This window comes from Elephas maximus, chromosome 3 (assembly GCF_024166365.1).
Source record: "Elephas maximus indicus isolate mEleMax1 chromosome 3, mEleMax1 primary haplotype, whole genome shotgun sequence".
Classification (NCBI taxonomy): Eukaryota; Metazoa; Chordata; class Mammalia; order Proboscidea; family Elephantidae; genus Elephas; species Elephas maximus.
The window spans coordinates 94,820,567-94,844,813 of record NC_064821.1 but is presented as its reverse complement, the minus strand read 5'-3'; the positions used below and the strand labels follow the sequence as shown (position 1 = coordinate 94,844,813).

Below are 24,247 nucleotides of genomic sequence, written 5' to 3'. Positions count from 1 at the left end.
AATAATAAAGACATAAATCACTTAAAGTTTTTAAAAATTTCTTTAAATCTGCCTACTGTACAATGTTATATTTTTGAAGTATCTTTCTGAAATAATTTGTTTTTAAAACTAGTAAGAGGAAAACCAGGCATGATATGCAGAAATAAATCAGCCACATTTCAACTGCATTATTCAAACTGCTTATCAGCACCTTCCCAAGAACTTCAAAGAGAGGGCAATTATTGATTTTTTCTTTCAAAATTCAGAAGACACCTGTCTATGCTGTTAAACATTAAAGACCAAAATAATAGCATCAGCACCTTTACTAATTCAAATTTTAAAAAATGGGTTATGGGTTAAAACCACATGGTGATTTTTCATTATTACACAAAAGTTCCACCCAGGAAAGAAACCTGTAAAAGACTGTCTAAAAGTGCTAAGGCTGCTGTGTTTGTATGTATGTATGTGGTGGTGGGGGGGGTAGGTGGGAGGGAGTGCTAAGACTGCTGCAGTGGGGCGGGGCGGGGGGGTGGTGACAATAGGATTTTATCTGCCATCTCCCTAAGAATGACTTTGGCCTCCAGGTGTAACAGGGACAAAAGCACTACATCCTCCCTAGTGTTTGGTTCTATAAGTAATGCAACATCAATTTAATTTGTTTTAAAACAAAAGATAAATCTAATACATAAGATTGATGGTATCCCTGTAAATTAGAAAAAAAATAAAGACCATAAGTCTAAACCAATTATGAAATGCAAACGAGGCTGAAGTTATCTTTTTTTCCCTATAAAATCAGCAAGTATGTGAAAGACTGATAAATCTATCCTAAAGAAAGACTCACGTACCAAAAGATGCTGTACAAGGATAGTCACTGAAGTACTGCTTGTAACAGGAAAATACTAGAAACAACCTAAATGTCCATCAGTGGAAAACAGGTTTGCTACACCCGCAGCTGTGAAAAGAATGCTGTAGACCTAACTGTATAAACGTGGAAAGCTCTAAGTGTCCTCTGTTAAATGAAAAGAGCAAGTCACAGAAACAAACCAAAGTATCATCTCATTTAGAATAAAACAACAATAAAAATATACAATATAGGTGTATATGGACATGCATGCATATAAGTGACTGGGGGAGGACTTTGAGCTTTTTACTGTCTGATTCCTGAACAATAAGAACACAGGCAATCCCCGGGTTACATCTTATGGGCGATTTGTACTTAGGGAAAACTCAACCTTGCCCTTTAATGTTAAGTAAGTTTGCCCTCACTTTTGATTGAACCAACCCCTACTCACAACAAATTCATCACAATCACCTTCACTTGTTGCTCCTGTAGCTTTTAAATTATTGCAAAGACTTTGAGTCTTTTCTTGCACTAATGAAAAAAAAGTAAACCGTTGCATTGAGTCCATTCTGACTCACAGTGGCCCTACAGGACAGAGCAGAACTGCCCCGTAGGTTTCCATGGAGCAGCTGGTGGATTCAAGCTAACCGACCTTTTTGGTTAGCAGCTGAGCTCCTAACCGTTGCACCATCAGGGCTCCCCTGCACTTAAGGAAGGCTAAATAACAACCATATGTACCTGTTCCAACTTAACCTACAAATTCAACTTAGAGACACAGTCAGAACAGATCTTGTTCATAACAGATCTTGTTCATAACCCAGGGACTGCAAGTCTGACTTCAGTAAATTTTTTTTAAAAAAGTCAATACAGGCTCCCAAAATATATCTTATTTTAAGGTAAACAAACAAAATCCTCAGACCTACAATGTTGTATTTAAATTAAAATTACTTAAAGCTTTTGGTTCAATCACAAAGTTATCTTTTCACATGTAGAACTATAAAGGTAAAACTAAGGTATCTCCAACAAAAATAACACATTGCTTTAACCATTTCCCCAGCAGTAGTCAACTACAGATCTCAAATGTTAGTGTGGAAATAAAGGAATTATATAAATCTATACCTGTACTATTTGGTGTTGGAGTCTGATGATGTCCCAAGGTAGATAATACAGGTCCAACTGGTAGGGAGGATGGACGCTGCTCTGACTTGCACAACTGAGCAGGCTCTAGATTTGAACACGTGAAATATGTTAGAGAAACACAGCAGAACACACAGTGTTGATTCCTATTGTTTGGGATTCAAAATCCTAAAGATCGGTCATTTCTGAACTATAGTCCATCAAGCCAAGTTCCATGCTACTCCTTTCTGACCTCCTATCCTCCTTAACTCAATGACTATATGCTACAGAATACTAAGACACTAGGCAGGACACCAAGAGACCACCGAGGTCAGCCAGCGCCTCAGTACAACAGCTCTGCACAACAACAAACGCTTCTGATGATAATGTGTGTTTCTGAGGCTCAAATCACATAAAATGTGAAATGAGGCATAGTACTACCTTTTTAGTTCCCTGAGAAATATTAAGCTTATTCTCTCAGGCAGTAAAAAAATCACTAAAAGATTTGACACACTTTAACTGTTAAAAGAAAGGATTTCCTTTTTTACATCACAATTTCTTAACTACCTCATCTTTGAGAACACAGACATGCTGGATGCAACAAAAAGATAAAAGGAACCAGTGAAGCTGAATGTTGGCCCTGAGCCCTCCTTTGCCAATTTTTAAAAAATATTTATCACTCCATATTTAAAAATAGGTAACTATCTGGTCAATAAACCAGCTGCCACTGAGTCATTTCTGCCTCATGGCGACCCCATGTGTGTCAGATTAGAACTGTGCTCCGAAGGGTTTTCAATGGCTGATTTTTTGGGAAGTAGATCACCAAGCCTTTCTTCTGAGGTGCCTCTGGGTGGGCCTGAACCTCTGTCCTTTTATTTGGCAGCTCAGAGCATTAGCTATTTGCACCACTTAGGGTATCCATCCGATCAAGAAGTATCAGAAATTTTATTCTTCCCTTTATCTTAAAATCCACTGTGAACAATCCATTTGTATTGTTCAGAGCTATAAAGAATACCCAAAATAGAATGTTTCTGAATTATTCTCAAGTAGATCAAGGTATATTAAGTACCCCTTGATAGCCATGAATCCTGGGTCACAGAATTCTGTTCCACAACTAATCCAAGTCTTAGTAACCATTTTTGTCTTCCATCTCATTTTGGAAACCAAAACTCCTTTCCTAGTACTTCAAAAGCCCCAAACCAAAATACACTTTCTTTTTCCAAGTTAATTCTCAACTGTATATTTTTTATGATTCCTGACTTTTACTTATTAAAAAACAACAAAAAGAGCTCTTCCAGATTACCAACACAGCTATACAAATTAAGTTTTTCTCATCAATGAATTCTTTTACAAATACTATACCTGGAGGTAAGACAGTCTGGGAAGGCATTGTGCTGATCACAGGTTCCAAGGGACTAGGTTGATATACTGCATCTACAGGATTTATAGTACTCTGAGATAAAGAAACACAGAATAGTTATTTTTAATTAAATGCCTTTTCTGTGCTGGCCCTCCCAAATATATGAAAACACCCACATTTCTATCAGCAAAATCCTGAGAGTAGCTGTATAGATATGTTGGTCAAAATGCAAAGAGCAAATGAAATACCTTTTCTATACAGAAGTCTTAAGAGTTTCTTATAACCCTGTCACATGGAAACTCCATCACAAAGAAGGTAAGGCCAAATGGAAGAACTTGAAAGGAGTTTTTAAATGGTGTGGGGGAGATTTCAGGAACCCAAAACAATAATCTCTCAATTCAATGCTTCTCAAAATTTTTAATTCACCACCAATACTGTTTCTCTATCAAACATAGAGAAATACTTCCTCCTACTCTGGTGTTAATAAACATTACACTCTGACCAGCTAGTGTACCTGCATACCAGGATCTCAACCTTCCATCCCATACTACTACCACCTTCCATCACTGTGTACTGCACAGTGCCTCATTTTAAGGTCACTAAAGGCAAAGAGATGCAAAAAAAAAAAAAATTTTTTTTTTTTTTTTTTTTAAAGGCAAAGAGATGCGTTTTCTAATAGGGGGTGGGAGGCTTTCTGTTGGAGGATTTAGAAGGAAGAGGAAAAAATACAACTAAATATGTATTTACACTTTTAGGAAAAAAACTAGGTTTTTCTGGTTCCAAGCCAGAAATTACTCTGATGGCTGACAGCATTTTAAAAAACAAGAGCTCTTAACCCACTGATGCTTTTTTCTTGGGGGCGAAGGGAGGCAGGGGTGGGTAACAGTAGGATTTTAAATCTAAGGGTTTTGCCAGAGTAAAGTTTAGATCTACGATTTACAAGACTAAACTGAATAAAACCCAGGAAATAAAAATGTAATGGTTCTTTGACTTTTCATGATCTGGAGAACTAAAAGTTCAAATAAACATTAGATAGAGCTTATGGCAGAGAATACATTATTTTAGTTTTAAGTGCCTAACAATGGAAACTGAGATAATAAGTTTTTATAGTATTCTCATTTAATATCTAAGTTAAAAAATAAAACAAAACCCTCTGAACTTATCACTGAAACCAGTCCTGGAGGTCATCTTTCAGCCCAATAATAGACCGGCTTATAACATAAACAATATCACCTGTGAGGAATGTGTCCTTAAACCATCAACCAAATGTGACCAAATGGTCAACATTTACCCAAAAGCAAAGATAAGAAGGCAAGGAGGAGAAGGGAAGCTAGATCAACAGAAACAGGACAAACAGAATGGAAATGACAAGAATGCTGACACACAGCAAAAACTGTAACCAATGTAACAAAACAATCTGTATAAAAATTGTTAAATGGTAACCGAATTTGCTGTGCAAACTTTCACCTAAAACACAGCATTTTTTTTAAAAAAAAAACCCTCTCCACGTAAATATTTCAAAATCATTAAATCAAATGATGTGAACACAAGAATTCTGATTCTTGTCACTACAATAGCATACCTACCATAAATATTCTAACTGGAAAATAAATAATACTTGGAGAAGAAACCCCAAAAACAATCACTAATAATCAAAAATCTAGTAAAGTGAAGTAGATAAAGCTTTGAAGCACTGGGAAAAGCACAGAAACTGGGGCTTACAATTCTAATTCCTTTGAATCCCTGCTCTACCAAGTACTTGGCAAAGCCCTTACTGTGGGCCTCAGTTTCCCAGTCTGTAAAGTCAAACAGTCTGGATATATGGTCTCTAAGGGCTTTTCCCTGCCACATGTCTGTCAGTTTGTCATACTGTGGGGGCTTGTGTGTTGCTGTGATGCTGGAAGCTATGCCAACAGTGTTCAAAGGCCAGTGGGGTCACCCATGGCAGGCAGGTTTCAGCTGAGCTTCTAGACCAAGACTAGGAAGAAGTACCTGGCGGTACACTTCTGAAAAGATTTAGCCAGGGAAACCTTACAAATAGCAGCGGAACACTGTCTGATACAGTGCCGGAAGATGAGCCCCCTAGGTTGGAAGGCACTCAAAATACGACTGGAGAAGAGCTGCCTCCTCAAAGTAGAGTCGACCTTAATGATGTGGATGGAGTCAAGCTTTCAGGACCTTCATTTGCTGATGTGGCATGACTAACAATGACAAGAAAACAGCTGCAAACATCCACTAATAATTGGGACGTGGAATGTACAAAGTTTGAATCTAGGAACACTGGCAATCATCAAAAATGAAATGGAATGCACGAACATTGTTATCCTAGGCATTAGTGAGCTGAAATGAGAAAAGCAAAAGGCCAATTTGAATCGGACAATCATATGGTCTACCATGCCAAGAATTACAACTTAAAGAGGAATGGCGCTGCATTCATCATCAAAAAGAACATTTCAAGAACTATCCTGAAATAAACGCCGTCAGTGGCAGTATAATATCCATAAGCCTACAAGGAAGACCAGTTAACATGACTACTATTCGAATTTACGCACCAACCAGTAAGGCCAAGGATGAATAATATGAAGATTTTTACCAAATTCTGCAGTTTGAAATTGATCAAACATGCAACCAGGATACACTGATAACTACTGGTGATTGGAATGCAAAAGTTGGAAACAAAGAAGGATCAGTCGTTGGAAATACAGCCTTGGTGACAGAAACGATGCCGAAGGTCGCATAATAGAATTCTGCAAGACCAATGACTGCTTCATTGCAAATACCTTTTTTCCACTAACAAACGGTGACTGTACATGTAGTCTTTGCAAGACGGAATACAAAGGAATCAAATCAACTACATCTGTGGAAAGAGATGTGGAACAGACCATCAATTGTTTATATGTAAGTTTAAGTTGAAACTGAAGAAAATTAGAAAAAGTCTACGAGGGCCAAAGTACAACCCTGAGTATATCCATTTGAATTTAGAGACCATCTCAAGAATAGATTTGATGCGCTGAACACTAATAACCGAAGACAAGTTGCAGAATGACACCAAGGACATCATACATGAAGAAAGAAAAGACCAAAATGGATGTCAGAAGAGACTCTGAAACTTGGTCTTGAACATCAAGTCACTAAAGCAAAAGGAAGAAATGATGAAGTAAAAGAACTGAACATTAACATTTCAAAGGGCGACTCAAGAAGACAAAGTATTACGACACGTGCAAAGACCTGGAGATAAAAGACCAAAAAGGAAGAACACACTCAGCATTTCTCAAGCTGAAAGAACTAAAGAAAAAACTTAAGCCTCAAGTTGCAATACTGAACGATTCTACAAGGTAAAATATTAAAACAACGCAGGAAGCATCAAAAAAAGATGGAAGAAATACACAGTCATTATACCAAAAAGAATTGGTCAGTGTTCAACCATCTCAGGAGGGAGTGTAAGGATCAGGAACCAATGGTACTGAAGGAAGAAGTCCAAGCTGCACTGAAGGCACTGGCAAAAAACAAGGCTCCTGCAATTGATGGAATATTAGTTCAGACGTTTCAAGCAACAGATGCAATGCTGGAAGTGCTCACTCTTCTATGCCAAGAAATTTGGAAGACAGCTACCTGGCCAACCAACTGGAAGAAGCCCATATTTATGCCTATTCTCAAGAAAGGTGATCCAACTGAATGTGGAAATTACTTAACAATATCATGGATATGACATGCAAGCAAAATTTTGCTGAAGATCATCCAAGAGCAGCTGTAGCAGTATATCGACAGGGAACTGCCAGAAATTCAAGCCAGATTCAGAAGAGGATGTAGAATGAAGGATATCATTGCTTATGTCAGGTGGATCCTGGTTGAAAGCAGAGAATACCAGGAAGATGTTTACCTGTGTTTTACTGACTATGCAAAAGCACTCCACCATGTGGATCTAAAAAAATATTGCCAGGAGTGGGAATTCCAGAACACTTAACTGTGCTCATAAGGAACCTGTAGACAGATCAAGAGGCAGTCGTTTCAAGAGAACAAGGGGATACTGCATGGTATCAAGTCAGGAAAGCTGTTCATCAGGGTTGTATCTTTTCACCACACCTATTCAATCTGTATGCCGAGCAAATAATCCGAGAAGCTGAACTCTATGAAGAACAGGGCATCAACACTGGAGGAAGATGCATTAACAACTTGTGTTATGCAGATGACACAACCTTGCTTGCTGAACGTGAAGAGGACTTGAAGCACTTACTGATGAAGATCAAAGACCACAGCCCTCAGTATGGATTATACCTCAACATAAAGCAAAAATCCTCACAAGTGGACCAATAAGCAACATCATGATAAACAGAGAAAAGACTGAAGTTGTCAAGATTTCATTATACTTGGATCCACAATCAACACCCATGGAATCGGCAGTTAAGAGATCAAAAGATACATTGCATTTGGCAAATCTGCTGCAAAAGATGTCACCTTGAAGACTAAGGTGGCCCTGACCCAAGACATGGTGTTTTCAATTGCCTCACATGCATGCGAAAGCTGCACAATGAATAAGGAAGACCGAAAAAGAACCGATGCCTTTGAATTCTGGTGCTGGTGAAGAATACTGAACACACCAGTGACTGCCAACAGAATGAACAAATCTGTCTTGGAAGAAGTGCAACCAGAATGCTCCTTAGAACCACGGATGGCGAGACTATGTCTCACATACTTTGGACACATTATCAGGAAGGATCAGTCCCTGCAAAAGGACACCATGCATGGTAAAGTAGTGGGTCAGCAAAAAAGAGGAAGACTCTTAACGAGATGGAGTGACACAGTGGCTGCAATGATGGGCTCAAGCATAACAATGATTGTGTGAGGATGATGCAGAACCGGGCAGCGTTTCGTTTTGTTGTACATAGGGTCGTTATGAGTCGGAACCGACTTAACGACACCTAACAGCAAGAGCTTTCCAGTTCTGAAGGTATATTGCTTTTTTGATTCTATTTTCAAATACTGGACCAGGCCATATTAACTAAACAAGTGTCTCACCAAGTCCCAGAGCTGTCCTTAAAATAAATTCCTTGTTTTTTCCACAGTGCTTTGGAAATCCTGGTGGCGTAATGGTTAAGTGTTAGGGCTGCTAACCAAGAGGTCGGTAGTTCGAATCCACCAGGCGCTCCTTGGAAACTCTATGGGGCAGTTCTACTCTGTCCTATAGGGTTGCTATGAGTCGGAATCAACTCGATGGCAGTGGGTTTTGGTTTTTTTTTGGTTTTCTACAAAGGACTCCAAGTGCTTTACAAAGACAAAATCCCACCAAAAATACCTTGGTCCACAGAAATGAGAATGTTACCACCTCCTTACCCCTTCCATTATATAAGGAAAATTGCTGACGACACTCAACTTTGGAACAAGAGACTAGAATTCTATTTTTTGGACAAAATCTTTTGTTTTACAGATGAAATGTTCTAAGATTAGGCTTGTCTACTACAGGAAATACTTTTAGACATTTCTTTATGTATATTAAAAGTACTCGATATCCTTTTTTCTTTTTTTAATAGAAACATGAACTATTCTAGACTTATCATCTACAGTCCTTGGTCACTCAACTTCAGGCTAAAATATGTCAAATTATATTCATCTTGCTTTCAAAGTGAATGTGGAGAGTCTGAGAAATGCAAACAAATAATAATCCTCAACCCTAATCTGCTGTGACGACATTATTAAAAGTCACGCAAGGCAATACATAATAACATTGTTATATACAATGTAATGACATATATATACAGATGTATGCTCTGTTCTTCACCACAAACTGAGGTAGAACTAATCACCTTTCTTTTCTAGATGAGGAAACTAAGACTCAGAGAGTAACTTGCCCAAGGTCACACAGCTAGTGAGTGGCAGAGCTGTTACATCCAAGCAGTCTGGCTCCAGGGCTTATACCATGAACAGTTTCTTTCCTTAAAATAAAACGCTCTTCAGGAAAAATGCTATAGTCCCTGATCAAATAATTCAAGTATGTTTGTTTTCTACTAGATTTTCTATGATTACAAACTTGCTACGTTTTCACACTTTTTCATATCCTTTATAAAATGCTCCCTATTTTTTAACATAATATAAAGGAACTAATTTTGCTTTAAGGGATAAGAATAACTGCTCACATGATTCTCCTTAAGAGTCTTTGGTAACTATGCCATACTAGACAATACATACAGTCCCGTCCCACCAGGCTTACAATCTTCAATGATGCCTCAAGAAGAGATATTATATTTATATCATATAACTGCATTATATCACCACATCTCACTTGGAACAGAGAAATGAAAATTCCAGTGTGTTTAATTCAAATTTTAAAATGTTTCTGTTATTTCAGCTTCCTTAAGAATAATGCAAACAAGATAGATATTTAACTTTTTTTCATTTTAAACCAAATGTAAAGATAACATGCTTGCCCTCTCAAGTATGATCATGAGATGGCCAATAAGATTTAGATGATGAATTTCTGAATCTCACACCAGCTGGCGCTGGTTAAGTCTCAGGGAAAAAGAGAAGCTGCCTCCTGGTTTAGAAATCCAGTCTGAATAGAAGTCACTCAGTTACCATAAAACTAGGGTAACTGTCACTACAAACCTTCAAATTCTAACTGGAATTGCAAGAATAAAGTTTTCTTTTTAGAGGGGAGGCTGATTATAAGGTAAAGGGAAAATGCCAACGGAGAAGAAAGAGGAAATAAGAAAACGGCTGTAAGTGAAAGAATTCATGTTGCAATTCATTCCAACAAAACTGCTGTGCATACCACAGTAATAATGACATCTAACACACTATATAAACTCTAAAAATAAAAGATGAGGAAACAATAGAAATCTATAAACATATCTAAATAGATTAAGATCACTTCAATATTACATCCCTCCCCTTCTGCTTTGTCTGAGAAAAAAGAAGTTGCTGACAAGAAATGTAGCATTGTGAGTTATGCCTTATTTAGTTATAAAAGCCGAGTTTTCATACCATGATTAACCCTGGAAGTTAATACATGCAAAGTGATTCAATCTGAAGAAACACTTAGAAAATGTGAAGACTGTCATTTCCCCTCCAAAAGATTGCTGAAAGACCGCCAACTTTAGGAGCTCAAGGAAAATTGCAAGAGTCAATAACAAAAAGCAGTGAGTAAGGTGAAAAGAATTTGCATTGAAAATGAGTAGAAACTCAGGCCTCTCCTGACATGACTGGTTATAATGCTCTGCAGAAGTAAAGGGAAACCGAAAGATTAGATTAAACTTACTATAATTCCATCTGCGTGCTTCTCCGCATTACTCTGGTCCTTAAGGAAAAATGTTAGAAATATTAACTTTATTCTTTAACTCCTACTGTACTTTCTTCCCTATTAAGAAAGGTTATTTTACTAGTAATAACTTTGGAACACTATTTTTTCATTTCCACCAAGATTTTAATTCGATTTGAACATTCCTAACCAAATTGAATTCCACCACTGGCTATGTAACAATCAACAGCAACAGCATGGCAATCATCATTCTACCAAACCCAAACCAAACCCACTGCCGTCGAGTCGATTTCGACTCCTAGCAAGCAGCCCTATAGGACAGAGTAGAACTGCCCCATAGAGTTTCCAAGGAGCACCTGGTGGATTCAAACTGCCGACCTTTTGGTTAGCAGCCGCAGCACTTCACCACTACACCACCAGGGTTTCCCATCATTCTACATAGGCATGCAATTACGTTCATTGTGGGAGTATACTACTGAACTGTAGTCACACTGGTGCCAATGATTAAAAGCAGGTATACCAATATAGTATCAAAGACTCAATATTTTCGTATTTCATTTTTATAGTAAATTATGCCAACTCTCAATGCACTTTAAAGGGATGACAATCACATACCCCAAAAACTCAGAATAGACACAATTTCATGTATTCTGACTGCTGGGCCCAGAGGTATACTTTTCTGATGTTTGTTCCAATAAACATAATCAGTATCCTGATGGAATAATGACATAGCGGCTAACTCTACCTGGCAGGTATTTTACACTTATTAATTCATTTATTCCACCAACAACCCCACAAGGTAGGTACTATCATTATTCCCATAAGACAGATGAATCCATAGACGCAAACGCACACACACACATATTCCTGTAACTCAACCTAAAAGGAACCTAAGAGCTCATTTTGTCTCTCCTGAGATTCCTCACTCCTCCTCCTCCTCCCCACTCTCCCTATGTGTGCAGAGGCCTGTTCCACCCAGGCACTCACCACTATAAATGTAGTACTAAAATAAAGGTATCATGCAGAAGCATGATACAGACACTAGCTCTATCCAATGCTTTTTTTCTACTACAAACTATGGAGAAATTGAAAAAAAAAAAAAAAAGGCAAAAGAGAAACCATGTGTACATGCACTACAAAAGATGTCATTGATTCCTTTTACGTTTTAATTTTTCAAAAGGACAATTATCTAAAGAAGCAAACATTAACTATGAGGGGTTAAAGGGATCCATCTTTTAGTATTATACAGACAATATATTTAACTCTAAACCAAACCTTAAAGTTGTAACTCCATACTACCCGGAAGTTTTCAAGTTTTAATAAGAAATCAATCTTTGGTCTTGGTTTTAAACATAATAACCAAGTTACGTCTGATTTATTTATAACCTTTTCTATCTTTAACTGCCAAGCTTACTTAGAAATCTACATATTGAAGGGTTGATCGAAAGCAATTTAGAGACCATTTTCTTAAAGTTCATGTGCAAAAAAAAAGGGTTAAATAGGAGGCCTGAAACTATCCTCAGAAAAGACCTGCTTGCAAGATTGACCCTTGGCTGGCATCTAGGAACTTGGATTTCAGGAGGATTCTCCCCCCCCTCTTGACTGATAAAGAGTGGCTCACTCACTGTGCACACGTTATGGCTTACGCTGAACACCTGCTTTCCTTCTGGAAGTTTGGAATCGTGTTAAGTGCTAGGCAGAGGGTGCCTGCTTGACAAGCCTCCAGTAAAAACCTTAGGCGCTAAGTCTCCAAGGAGCTTTCCTCATAGACAACATCGCACACGTCACAATTCACTGCTGGAAGAATAAAGCACATCCTGTGACTCTACTGGGAGTAGACTCTTGGAAAGTAGTGCCTGACTGTCCTCTAGACTTCATCCATGCACCTATTCCCTTCACTGACTTTGCCTTCTATCCTTCCACTGCAGTATATCAAAGCCGTTCAGTACAACTAGATGCTGTGTCCCGAGTCCTCCTATATAATCACCAAAACTGCCAGTCTTGAGGACTCTCAATACAGTGCATTTCCCAGACAGTAACTGCATTTTAAAATCTAGATAATGTTGGGATTCTCCCCTTTATTTGCAAGGCCTAGTTAAATTCAGTTAAATTTCAGTAATTCTGAAGACAGAGACAACTGAAATTAAAATATTGAGAATTATACAGAAGTAATTAAAAAAGAAAGTTTCTTGCTCAGAAAATGAAATTTTACTTTTAGCTTTCCTTCTATTAATTTCTGAACTTAAACTGATTTTCCAAAGAAATTCTTATATAGATGCGGTAGATTAAATTTTCCAACAATGGCCCCATCAGGAGGTGGATTCATGTCCCCTTCCCCTGAACCTGAGTGGGCCTTTGTGACTGTCTCTATCAATAAGTATGGCAGGAGTGACTCCATGACACTTCTGAGACTAGGTCACAGAAATGCCGCAAACTTCCACCTTGTTTTCTTAGGATACTTGCTCTTAGAACCCAACCACCATGTTGTGAGAAAACCCAAACAGCTTGTGAAGAGGAACATATGGAGAGGAAGTTCAGGCCACCAGCCCAACTTCCTAGTCATGTGAGTGAGCCATCTTGAAAGCAGATCCTCTAGCCTCAGTTAAGCCACGACTGCTGAAGCTGCATGGATCCAAGACAAACCTTCAGGCCTGCCTAAATCACATATGTGTGAGCAAAACAAACGGCTGTTGTTATTTTAAGCCACTCATTTTTGGTGTGGCTTGTTAATGCAGCAAGAGATTACTAATACAGTACATTATCTAAGAAAACAATCACTTCCAATCTAAAATCAACTGTTAACATCAGACATTTTTTTCCTACAAAATGTCCCCAATTTAGTAGTGCAGGCTATCCACAGGGTATTTGGAATCAGGGTTTACTATCTTTTTTACTGTTGTAGTTTGTTTTTTTAAGGCAAGGTCAAATTCAGATGAACTCAAAGGCTATTAAATGCCTTATATCAATCAATCCCATCATAAACTTTGATTATTACACTCATTTTTTGGGGGGGGTCTCCTTCCATCTTTCTTTTTTTTTTAATGTAAACTACAAGTTGCCATTTATCGGGGTCAGCTAAAGTTAAATCTCAAGTACTGTAAAATCAGAGAGCCAACTGAATTCAACATGAATTATGTTAATGAAACAAAGAAGGAACCAACGTTACTTCCTGTTTAAATTATAAATGTTTATTTGGTTCTAAGTCTCTCATTTTTTATACAATGGCTATTCTCTTCTCTGAACATATCAACATGATTGAGATCTGGAAATGGGATGTGAACAAAAACTGGGAAGACTTTTGACCTAAATCAGAGGCTCTAATACTTCTTTAAACCATTCCTACCATCAAAATACACAAATTATAACTCCACCTTTCTAATGAGGTAATATAGTCTAATGAAACTGCTCTTAATTATATACCCACTTTCTAATTATATGAAAAAATATATATATATACAACAGTGATGAAGGAAAATTTCAAATGCAAGTCTGATGGAATTCAAAAACCAGGGCTGGGATAACGGAGTTGGAAAAAAAAATTGGGCGCTTATCCCAAACCATATACAAAAATTAACTCAAAGTGGGCCACAGACCTAAGCGTAACAGCCAAAACTATAAAACCCTTAGAAGAAAACAGAGGAGTAAATTTTTGTGATTTTTGAGCAAGGCAATGATTTCTTAGATGCATTAGCAAAAGCACAAGTAATAGAAGAGTGATACATTAGACTTCACCAAAATTAAAAACTTGGGGCTTCAAAGGATACCACCAAGAAAGTAAAAAGATGATCCACAGACTTGAAGAAAAAAATGTGCAAATCATACAGCTGGTAAGTAGCTTTTAACCAGAATATATGAAGAACTCTTAAAACTCAACAATAAAAAGACATAATTCCATTATAAAATGGACAAAGGATTTCAAAAGACATTCTTCCAAAGAAGATATTTGAAAGGTTAGTAATAAGCATATAAAAAGATACTCAACATCATTAGTCATTAGGGAAATGCAAGTGAAAACCACAATTGAAGATCGCTTCATACCACTAAAACGGCTAAAATCAAAAAGACATTTAATCACAAGTGTTGGTGAGGATGTGGAGAAACTGGAAATTTCATACTTGCAGGTGGGACTAGATAAAATGGTGGTCACCTTGGAAAACAGTTTCACAGGCAGTTCTCAAAAAGTTAAACACAGAGTTATCATATGACCCAGTAATTGTATTCCAAGGTATATATACCCAAGAGAAATGAAAACACATGTCTACACAAAAACATTATATGCCAGTGTTCATAGCAGCAATATTTACAATAGCCAAAAAGTGAAAACAACCTATATGTTCATCAACTGATGAATGGATAAACAAATGTGACTATCCATACAATGGAATATTATTCAGCAATAAAAAAGAATGACGCTCATACACGACACAACATGAATGAATCTTACAACTTACAGTCCTAAAAGGATAATGACGACCTGTGCTGCCTAACTCAGTAGCCGCTAATCCCATGTGACTACTGCACACTTGAAATGTGGCCAGTTAAAAGTGTAAAATACATACAGGATTTTGAAAACTTGGTGTGCAAAAAGACAAAAAAAAAAAAGTGAAATATCTCATTAATAAATTTTTATATTGATACCATGTGAAATGATAATATTTTAGGCATACTAGGTTAAAAGCAGGCGGAATTGATTTTAAAATAATGAATTTTATTAATTTCACCTATTCTTTCGTAAAAAAAAAATTTTTTTTTTTTTTTGTACTCTTTTTTAAAATGCAGTTGCTAGGAATTTTTAAATTACATTTGTAGCTATCATTCTATCAAGCAGCACCGGTCTATTCTACAATATCCAAATAAATAACTCACAAACTTAAGGTCTCAATTTGTATTTAATTAGTCAACTGACAGTATTTATTTGTTCCTATTTTGTGCAAGACATTTTAAAACGCAGGAATTGAACTGATCTGCCTATATTGAAAATGCTAATTGTCTTTGCTTAAAAGAATTACCATTTTAAAGGGCCTGATTTTTAATTACATAGAAATGTTTAACTGCATGATTTAACTGGTGAAACAATGCATTAAACCCAAAGAAACAGTGCATTATACACTTAAAAACAGTTAAAATGGCAAATTTTATGTTATATGTATTTTACCACAGGAAAAATTTTTTTTAATTGGTACCAATTATAAATCATAACCGAAGGGTGTCTAGCATACCATGTCTCTTTAAATTCAGTAGTTATTTGTAAATAATGCAAAAATTGTTCTACGGAAAAGCACAGTCAAGTAAGCACACAGGCAATTATAACAATGCTTATAAGCTGTGGTATGTGGTCATAAAACCGTGATCTACATAAAGACTTGGCCAAGTCCCCAGCTGCAGAAGCCTCCCTGATCATCTCCACTTTCCATCCCCCAGTTCCCCATGAGTGGAACACAAGCTGTCTCCATCAAGAGCACAAATGAAGAATGAGGTCTTCTGTGACAACACAGCCCACCTGCCAAGTGGTGCCCAACCTTTGCTGCACAATGGAATCACCTGGTAGTTTGAAAAGTCCCAATGCCCAGGTCACACCCCATACCAATTAAACCAGAATGTCTAGGGCTAGCACTTAGATGAAATGTCTAGAATAGGCAAATAAATGCATTGAGATAAATTTTATTAGCGGTTATCAGAGATGGAGAAGGTGAACTGTGGAGTTAGTGATTAAAGGGTACTGAGTTTCTGTTTGGTGTGATGAAAAAAATTTTGGAAAACAGTGGTGATGGGTGCAAACATTGTGAATGTAATTAATGTCACTGAATTGTACACTTAAAAATAGTTAACATGGCAAATTTTGTTATATATATTTTAGCCCCCCCCGCCCCCAACTCTTGAAGTGGAAGCCAGGCATCAAAGTTTTTATATTCCCAGATGATTCCAATGTTTAGCAGATTTGGGGGACCAACGCACTAATTTAGACAGGAGAGCCTTTACACGTAAGCTTTTGGTCACTGCAGTTAAAATGCAACGATCAAAACTGGAAGGTCCAAATTCTATATACAGCATGCTGCCTCTAATACCAAATCAGTCCAAAACAAAAATGGTATCAAATTAGCTATCATCTTACATCCTTTTGAGGTCTCAGATGGCATTATCTTCTTCAAAGTAGCTGATTCCAGTGTTTTATTAACCTGCCAGTCAAGAATAATCCTCCAAAGGGGCTACAACAATTTATATTCCTATCAGTAGTAGATGGAATTTCTCCTATTTTCAACAACACATATTGATACTTTAAAATTTAGGCTCTCCCAAATTATTTTCAATTTAACAAACATTTATTAAGCGTTTATTACATGCCTCGTATTAAGAGCATTATAAATGCTAATTTAACACTCACAGTATCACTAAAAAACAAGTACTGCTATTATCCTCATTTTATATATGAGGAAACCAAGGCACAGACATGATAAGCTTGTTCAAGTGGTAGAGCTGGGATTCAAACCCAAGCAGTCTGGCTCCAGAGCCCACGCTTTCAAAGGTTATGGTAGGCTGCCTCTCATAACTATTCAAAATTCCTGTATCTTAATCATGGAAACCCTGGTGGTGTAGTGGTTACGAGCTACAGCTGCTAACCAAAAGGTTGGCAGTTCAAATCCACCAGGCACTCCTTGGAAACCCTATGGGGGCAGCTCTACTCTGTTCATCACAGTACATCGTAAGTGATTAACAACAGAGCTAGCTGAATTAAAAAAATCATACATATAATGAAAACACTAAACCATGCAACCATTGAAAATTATGCATTAGAAAAGCGCATTCAACAACTCACAATTATTTATCAGGTACCTACTACGTGGCAGGCAATTGTTCTAGGCACTGAAGCCACAGTGGTAAATAAGACAAAGTCGTCATGGAGATCAATCACATCCTGGTGTACAGACAGGTAAATGCGCAAATATATTATGTAAATTAGGCTAGTGATACAGGGCCACGAAGAAAATGTGGGGCGGGGGGGGCAGATTATTTTAGTCAGGAAAGTCTCTCCGAAAAGGTGATGTGTGGGCAGAAATTTAAATGAGCGGAAAATGTCTTTCAGGTAGAAGGAAAAGCAAGTACAAATCCTGAAGCAGAAAAAAGCGTGGCCTGTTCGAGAAAAAAGAAAACAGGCCAGTGTTGTTGGAATGGTATTGTCAATCGAGAGTTTAACATTAGGTGAGAGGGCAGAGGTACCACAAATGATGTTAAATTACGGTGAGTAGCTTATATTTTATTCCAAGTGAAGTGGGGAACCATTAGTGGAACTTGAGCAGGCAAGAGACATGACCTGTTTTATGCCTAAATTAGGTTTAAAGATACACACAGAGTTCGTACAAGGTACACAAATAATCTGAGGGTGGTATTTGCACATAACATTTACAACAATAAAACTTCCTCCCGGAAAAAACTAAAAAGCCAAACTCCATTCACCTGGTCCAAGTTAACTATTCTGAAGGACCCTGAAGTGTCTATTAAACTGGCTAAAATAATTAGGTAGCAGGTACAGATTACATTACAGAAAATTCTGGAAAGGAGCTTTTGTAATTTGAATTGAAATTCATTCCAGGGACGTGACACCAAAATTGTTCTTGATGGTGGCTAAAAGATGAGCGTTATCTACATAATTTCCTACTTTATATTCAAAGGGGCTGGGCTGCCCCGATTTACAACTAATTAAGTTCTGGAAGATTTTTGCAGACCACCCAAACTGGCCTAAATACTCTATAAACTCTTCTACTTTCTCAATCATCTAAAGAAGGCAGTATGAATGTCCTAAGATACCTACTCACACTGGACAAGGTATCATTTACTGGTTCTCAATATACAGGTTTTTGGGTACCTGTAGGTACTCCTCCACTTATGTAATTTCACAACCAAGAAAAATAAAAACCCATTCATGTCTCCAACCCTATCCTCCCCTTCTGAAGCTTTAGAAAATATTCTGATCCACAGATGTAGATAAGAAAATTAGATAATTACATAGGAAATCAGGCACAGTGGTCAAGAATATCTAGAAAGACAATCTAAGCCCTGAAGTTGTGACACTTTAAGTATAATATTGAATCTGGTCTCAAAAGAAAATGATATTGGCTTCTTTAGTTTATAAGCTGAATATCCTTATTATCTAAGCATAAATGGAATGTCTATTATTATCATTAATAATGCTAGGTAAAAAGTGTCTATTATTGGGCAAATAAACACATGCAACTGAATAAGTAAAATGGGCCAGTAATTTAAAACACACACAAAACAGAATTTCCAAACTTGGCTGCTGAGCTGTCCGCCCACATCATTCTAGCCACTGGCTGGAAGAATGCGAGTGCAATCAGGCAGAAATAATGAAAAACAGAATTAAATTCTTATTCTCAAACAATAAAATTCTTGTTTCTCAAAATTTCAAGCAATATATATTTAGGTTGAATAAACCAAAATTTCTCAGAAAAGCTGACAATATCCATACGTTTTTGAACCCACAGTAATTCAAAATATATCTTATTTCATAAATTAGAACAGCTATTAAAGTGCAGTTCTTTAATATAATTCCGTACCAGGAAAAGATCTACAACAAAGAAAAATTTAAAAAACGTATCTCTATTATGTGTTTCATTATGGATAAGAAAAAGGACTCTACTAAAACTTAATTCCCTTATTTCCTAAACAAAACTCTTTTTGTAAAAGATTTTTACAAAATATGTCTCTGTTGCAAGCAGTAATGATAATAGACAAAATGGAAGGAACAGGTAAGTCATTCAAACATACTCACCTCTTTCCCATCCACCACCAAAAATTATCTTATCACAAAAAGGCACATGCAGGTAAGATAACAGCCAAACATAAAACTTGTTCAACAGTACCAGGAAGTTCACGATATAGATTACTAGGGAAAGGTAATATATTTCAGAACTGAATTTTTTGGCTATTAAAGATAAAGTTTCCATTATAACTTTATACCCCATTAAATGAAGTCAAAAGTAAAATTTACTTACTTTAGCAATCTGCAGCAGCACAATGCAGTGTTTAATTGATTCTACCATGTTCTAAAACACAAATCACTGATTTTAGAATCTTGCCCCCAATAAAATGGTCACATGCGGTTAAAGCTTAAAATACATATATATATATACATATTTTTTAAGTCAGTTCAAATGTACAGGTTTGACATTTATACTAGACAAGAACTACTCAATGGCAAATGATGTCATACAGTAGTAATTCTATGAATTGTTAAGGAATGCCAAAAAATTGTTAATTTACACTAACGTCTAAATGGGTTTTCAACACTTCGAACAGAAAGGCTTTTGAGTCTGACTGACTCCTGAATTCTTAGATCGACAGCAGCAACTCTGACGTAAATTCCTAAGTCCACCAGGCGCTCCCTGGGAACCGTATGGGGCGGTTCTACCCTGTCCTGCAGGGTCGCTATGAGTCTGAATCGACTGGACGGCAACGGGTTTTTACTCAAGACTTATCTCTAAGTATGGAGAGGAAAGGATCCTGTCAAAATATTTGTAGGCCTGAAATGCTATTTTGTCTGTTTGAACTATTTTTTTCAAAATACAAATCTCATTAGCAGCCCATTATATAGTGCCAGAAGGTCAGTACATCAAAGACCTGAATTATAATCTATTTTAATTATAAAAAAACATACTTTGTGCATGAATGATATCTTTTATCCAAAGGTCTCAAACAGGCAAGACCACAAACAGATACAATGGTACAGGAAGTCAATTTCAATTAAAGGGGTTATTCTGTTTGTTTAAATTTCTTCGGAAAATAATACGATTCTTAAAACACCCTAGTAAAAATGCAAGAAAATTAAAATTTCAATTGCTCTTATTAACAGCAGCTTAAAATAGAAGTAACATCTAATGCACTTCCTAGTGCAAAGCCAGAGTTTCCTGAACACATGACTTACATTTGTTGTCTCTTTGAGAGTTTCAATTTTCTGTAAAAAATAATAAGTTTAAGTAGAAGTAATCGGAAACACAAAAAGGTATCATCATTTTTCTACTGGTTAGTCATTTAAAGAATTTTACCAAAATGTACTCACTGCTGCATGTGAGAACAGGCAAGTTGGGAAGGGAGGTGTTTTTTGTTAATTTCATTTTTGTTTACATCTAATATTTACATAAAAATTCCAGATATTCCATGGATTAAACCCTCTAAAACAAAATTCATGTGATTCAATTCAAGTTTTATAAGGATAATTAACACATTCATTCCTTACCTGAAAATAAGTTTTACCTTTTCTATAGATTTTACTATGGAATTAAAAAATGCTTATATCTTAGTGTCATCTTAATGTTGCTAAGCTGATTAGAAACAACATGGGACTAAATTCCAAAACTAGGTACTGAAGGTGAATTGAACTTGAGTTACTGCTACTACAAGTAAAAAAGAGTCAAATAAGGAAAAAATAAACGATTACATCAGAAAGTCTAGTCAAAGAGAGAAAAAAAAGTTTATAAAAGAAGAAAAGAAAACAATATTTAAACTAAATAACAGCTGTCCAAAATCCAATGGAGGGGCAGGGAGGAGGGGAAGGAAAGAGTATAACTAAAGCAGTATTCATTTTTTTTCTCATCTGTGGCTTCTTGTTTATTCAGAAAATTCTTGATGGTTAGTTTATTAATATCTGAAGTGATCACAGGTAAATTTAATAAAATAACTTTCCACCTTCACTCTGAAGAGGAAAGAACATACTCCTAGGAATTGGGTACTTAAAATTAAAAGGGGTATTACATTAAAATTTTGTGCATTACCCTTTTCAAACCATAACAGAAAATCACTAGAAAACCCTACTCGAGGTCCATACAGCAGTACTATTATAATAGGTCAAACAGTCAAAACACTGAGATCCTTCTATTACTTCTCCAGAAGACTCTCGGATTTGAAAATAAAAAAGTCAAAAACACGGTTATAAAGGTTACCTTTCTCTGTTCATCATCTTTGCAGTTTTGAAGCTTGTCATCAAAGAGCTACAAAATTTAAAAACAAAAAAAAAGGTTATAGTACTGAACTACTTTACTACATGTACATACTTACTAAATATAGAAAAGCATACTTCAGTTCTTAAACACATTTCTTCCAGGGATGATTTATATGAATTTTCAAGATAATATATATTTTTTCAAGTAACTATTTTTACTCAAAATCAAGCTCAGTGACATCACTTACTCCTTTGTATCAATCCAATATATAAACTAATCCGCTATACCTTTAATTGTTCTATCAAGATTTGTAGGTAAGCATCAGCTTCTGTAAGTTTCTTATCAAAGTCTTGGACACTTGGAACAAATCCTGAATCCAAACCCTAGGAAAAAAAGAGAAATTGCAATGAATCAAGCAGTGTCCAACCAGTATTTAATAGCACACAAAATCCCTCACACCTGACGACATTTTAATTTCTAAAATGAAAATAGTACTTCTATGCAAATAGGTCTACTTAAGTGTTCCTAAATTCTCTAAGAATCTCCCTCATCGACTTCTAGCACTACTCCCCTCTCATCAGTTTCAAGTGCTGCTGCTCAAATTAGAATTTACCCTGCTCTTCAAACTCACTTTCTTCTCTCCCAAAAGCCCTGTAAAGGATGCCAGTCACCTCCAGGGTGACAGTAATTCAGCTAATATATATAAATAGTATTTTATATATAGTATCATATACAGTATTACACGTTTAACTCGTTCCTCCAGTCCTTTCATTTAATTTCATAGTCACTACTCAGTTCTCCCATTCCCTAACCTACCCCATCAGTTTCGAAGTTTTCCTCCCTCCTTTAAAAAAAAAAAAAAAAAAATTTTTTTTTTTTTTTCTTTTCCTGCTAGGGAAAGAAAGAAAAGAGAAGGGGTGGGGGAGAGAGGGACATGAAATTCTCACCTCTTCTATGAAGATGCCCCTCTCCAAGTGAAAGTGACAACACTTTTCTTAATCAACTTCCTGACCCATGCTCACCCTTGGCATGAACACTACACCCTGGACATGGTATAAATGTTTGTTTATTTAGAGGGCCCACTTACTTCTCAGTTTAACAGTCTAGCATTTGCATGTCCTACTTTTTTGTACACTTAAAATTTTAAGCTTCAAGAACACAGGATTCCTGTTTTAACTTTACCCAAAAGAATAGTTTGAGTTCTTAATTATCTCTGACTCAAAAAACACATATCCTGGGTACCAAAGACAAAAGAGCTGGAGAACAAAAAAAGACTACCAGCTTGCCACATCTGCATGCCCAGCTGTCATGCAGTGCAGCAGGGGAAAAAGCTAATGTCACAATCCCAGCCTAATCACAAATCTCTGTACTAAATGGGTGAAAGGGTGAAATACAGGGGTTCAACACACCCACCTCAAACTTGACCTTCACTTGCCACTGTCTTTGAATGTTACTTCTTTTATCAGCCAAAGTATGATCAATTTCACATTCTCCATTTAAGTAAACTGAAGCCAAACTTCATTTCATATTATATCTATACCTCATCTTTGCAAAACACTATCACTTTTAAAACACTTTCACATCCATTATCTCAAAACCCCAAATTGAGAAGGTATGATATTATGAAAACAACAATGGGTTTGCAAACCTAGTTACTAATTCCAGCTCTGCCACTAACAAACTGTATGACCATGAACAAGATCCGGAATGGCTCTCTAAGCTTCTGTTTTCTTATCTGCCAAATACAGGCGTTCTCCTTCTACGATTATTAGTACTGCAGCTACTGCCTCTACTAAAGACTACTATTACTAACACTATCAATTACTACTTTTACTATTGTTACTTTTCCCAAAATAAAATTCAAATTCTGAATCAAAACATTAAAAACCTAAGTCCTGTTGAGTTCATGGGGAAAAAAATCAACTTATCTTGTAATTTTTTTTTTCTCCCAAATTCAAAGGTGATAAAGCTAAAGCTGTCTAGGGTTTTTTTTGGTATATGTGGTTTGTTTTTTTTTTAACATAGATGTTGAAATGAGTATTGAAAGCCCTTCCTAATGAGTGATGTTAAATGTGATGATAAAAAATGGAGAAGAGATAAACACATCACATTTCAGAGATACGACAGTACTGTACTACGAAAGAAGCTGTAGTGGCACAGTGCTTAAGAGTTCGGCTGCTAACTAAAAGGTCACCAGTTTGCATCCACCAGCCGCTCCTTGGAAACCCTGCGGGGTACTTCTACTCTGTACTACAGAGTCACTATGAGTCAGAATTAACAGCCATGGGTTTTGGTTTGGCAGTATGAAAGAAGGAAGCAATTTCTTTCCATGCTACTGTACCACATAAAAATTAGATGGACTATTTGGGTTGGTTTTTTTGTTTTGTTTCATAAAGCAATATAACACAATCATAAAAAATTTAACTATCAAGTTAATATCAACTAAATACACTGTTCTTGCTAAATATTTAAAAAAAGGGCAATGACATATTCATAAATGAAGTCTCTAAATCAAGAGGAAAATGCAATCTTTAAGAATTTTCCCTCTTCTAAATCCATTTAGAACGACCACTATAAAAATCTAATTAACATGTCTCTTTGAATAAATCACTACCCAATTAAAAATCTTCCAGTGAATAATGGGGAACAAATTTAAATTACTGAGATGTTAAACCCACCTAAGTTAACTCTTCAAAAAGCAACGCTTTGATGTTGCTGCAATCATATGTCTGCCTCCAGGTAGTCTT

General features: G+C 36.5%; 1 protein-coding gene across 4 annotated transcripts in view; it reads right to left on the bottom strand.

Annotated features, from left to right (window-relative positions):
* OSBPL9 (oxysterol binding protein like 9) overlaps window positions 1-24,247 on the bottom strand; it is a 176,915-nt gene that overhangs the window by 25,794 nt on the left and 126,874 nt on the right. For 3 of the 4 annotated variants that reach the window (XM_049875175.1, XM_049875178.1, XM_049875177.1), the window contains 7 exons: window positions 21,788-21,883; window positions 21,501-21,548; window positions 20,486-20,515; window positions 19,557-19,607; window positions 10,549-10,587; window positions 3,299-3,389; window positions 1,940-2,044 (listed from right to left, as the gene is read on the bottom strand). In XM_049875175.1, the coding sequence (XP_049731132.1) occupies window positions 1,940-2,044; window positions 3,299-3,389; window positions 10,549-10,587; window positions 19,557-19,607; window positions 20,486-20,515; window positions 21,501-21,548; window positions 21,788-21,883 (460 nt within the window). The remainder of the gene's footprint in view (window positions 1-1,939; window positions 2,045-3,298; window positions 3,390-10,548; window positions 10,588-19,556; window positions 19,608-20,485; window positions 20,516-21,500; window positions 21,549-21,787; window positions 21,884-24,247) is intronic. The other variant, XM_049875176.1, reaches the window with a different exon arrangement.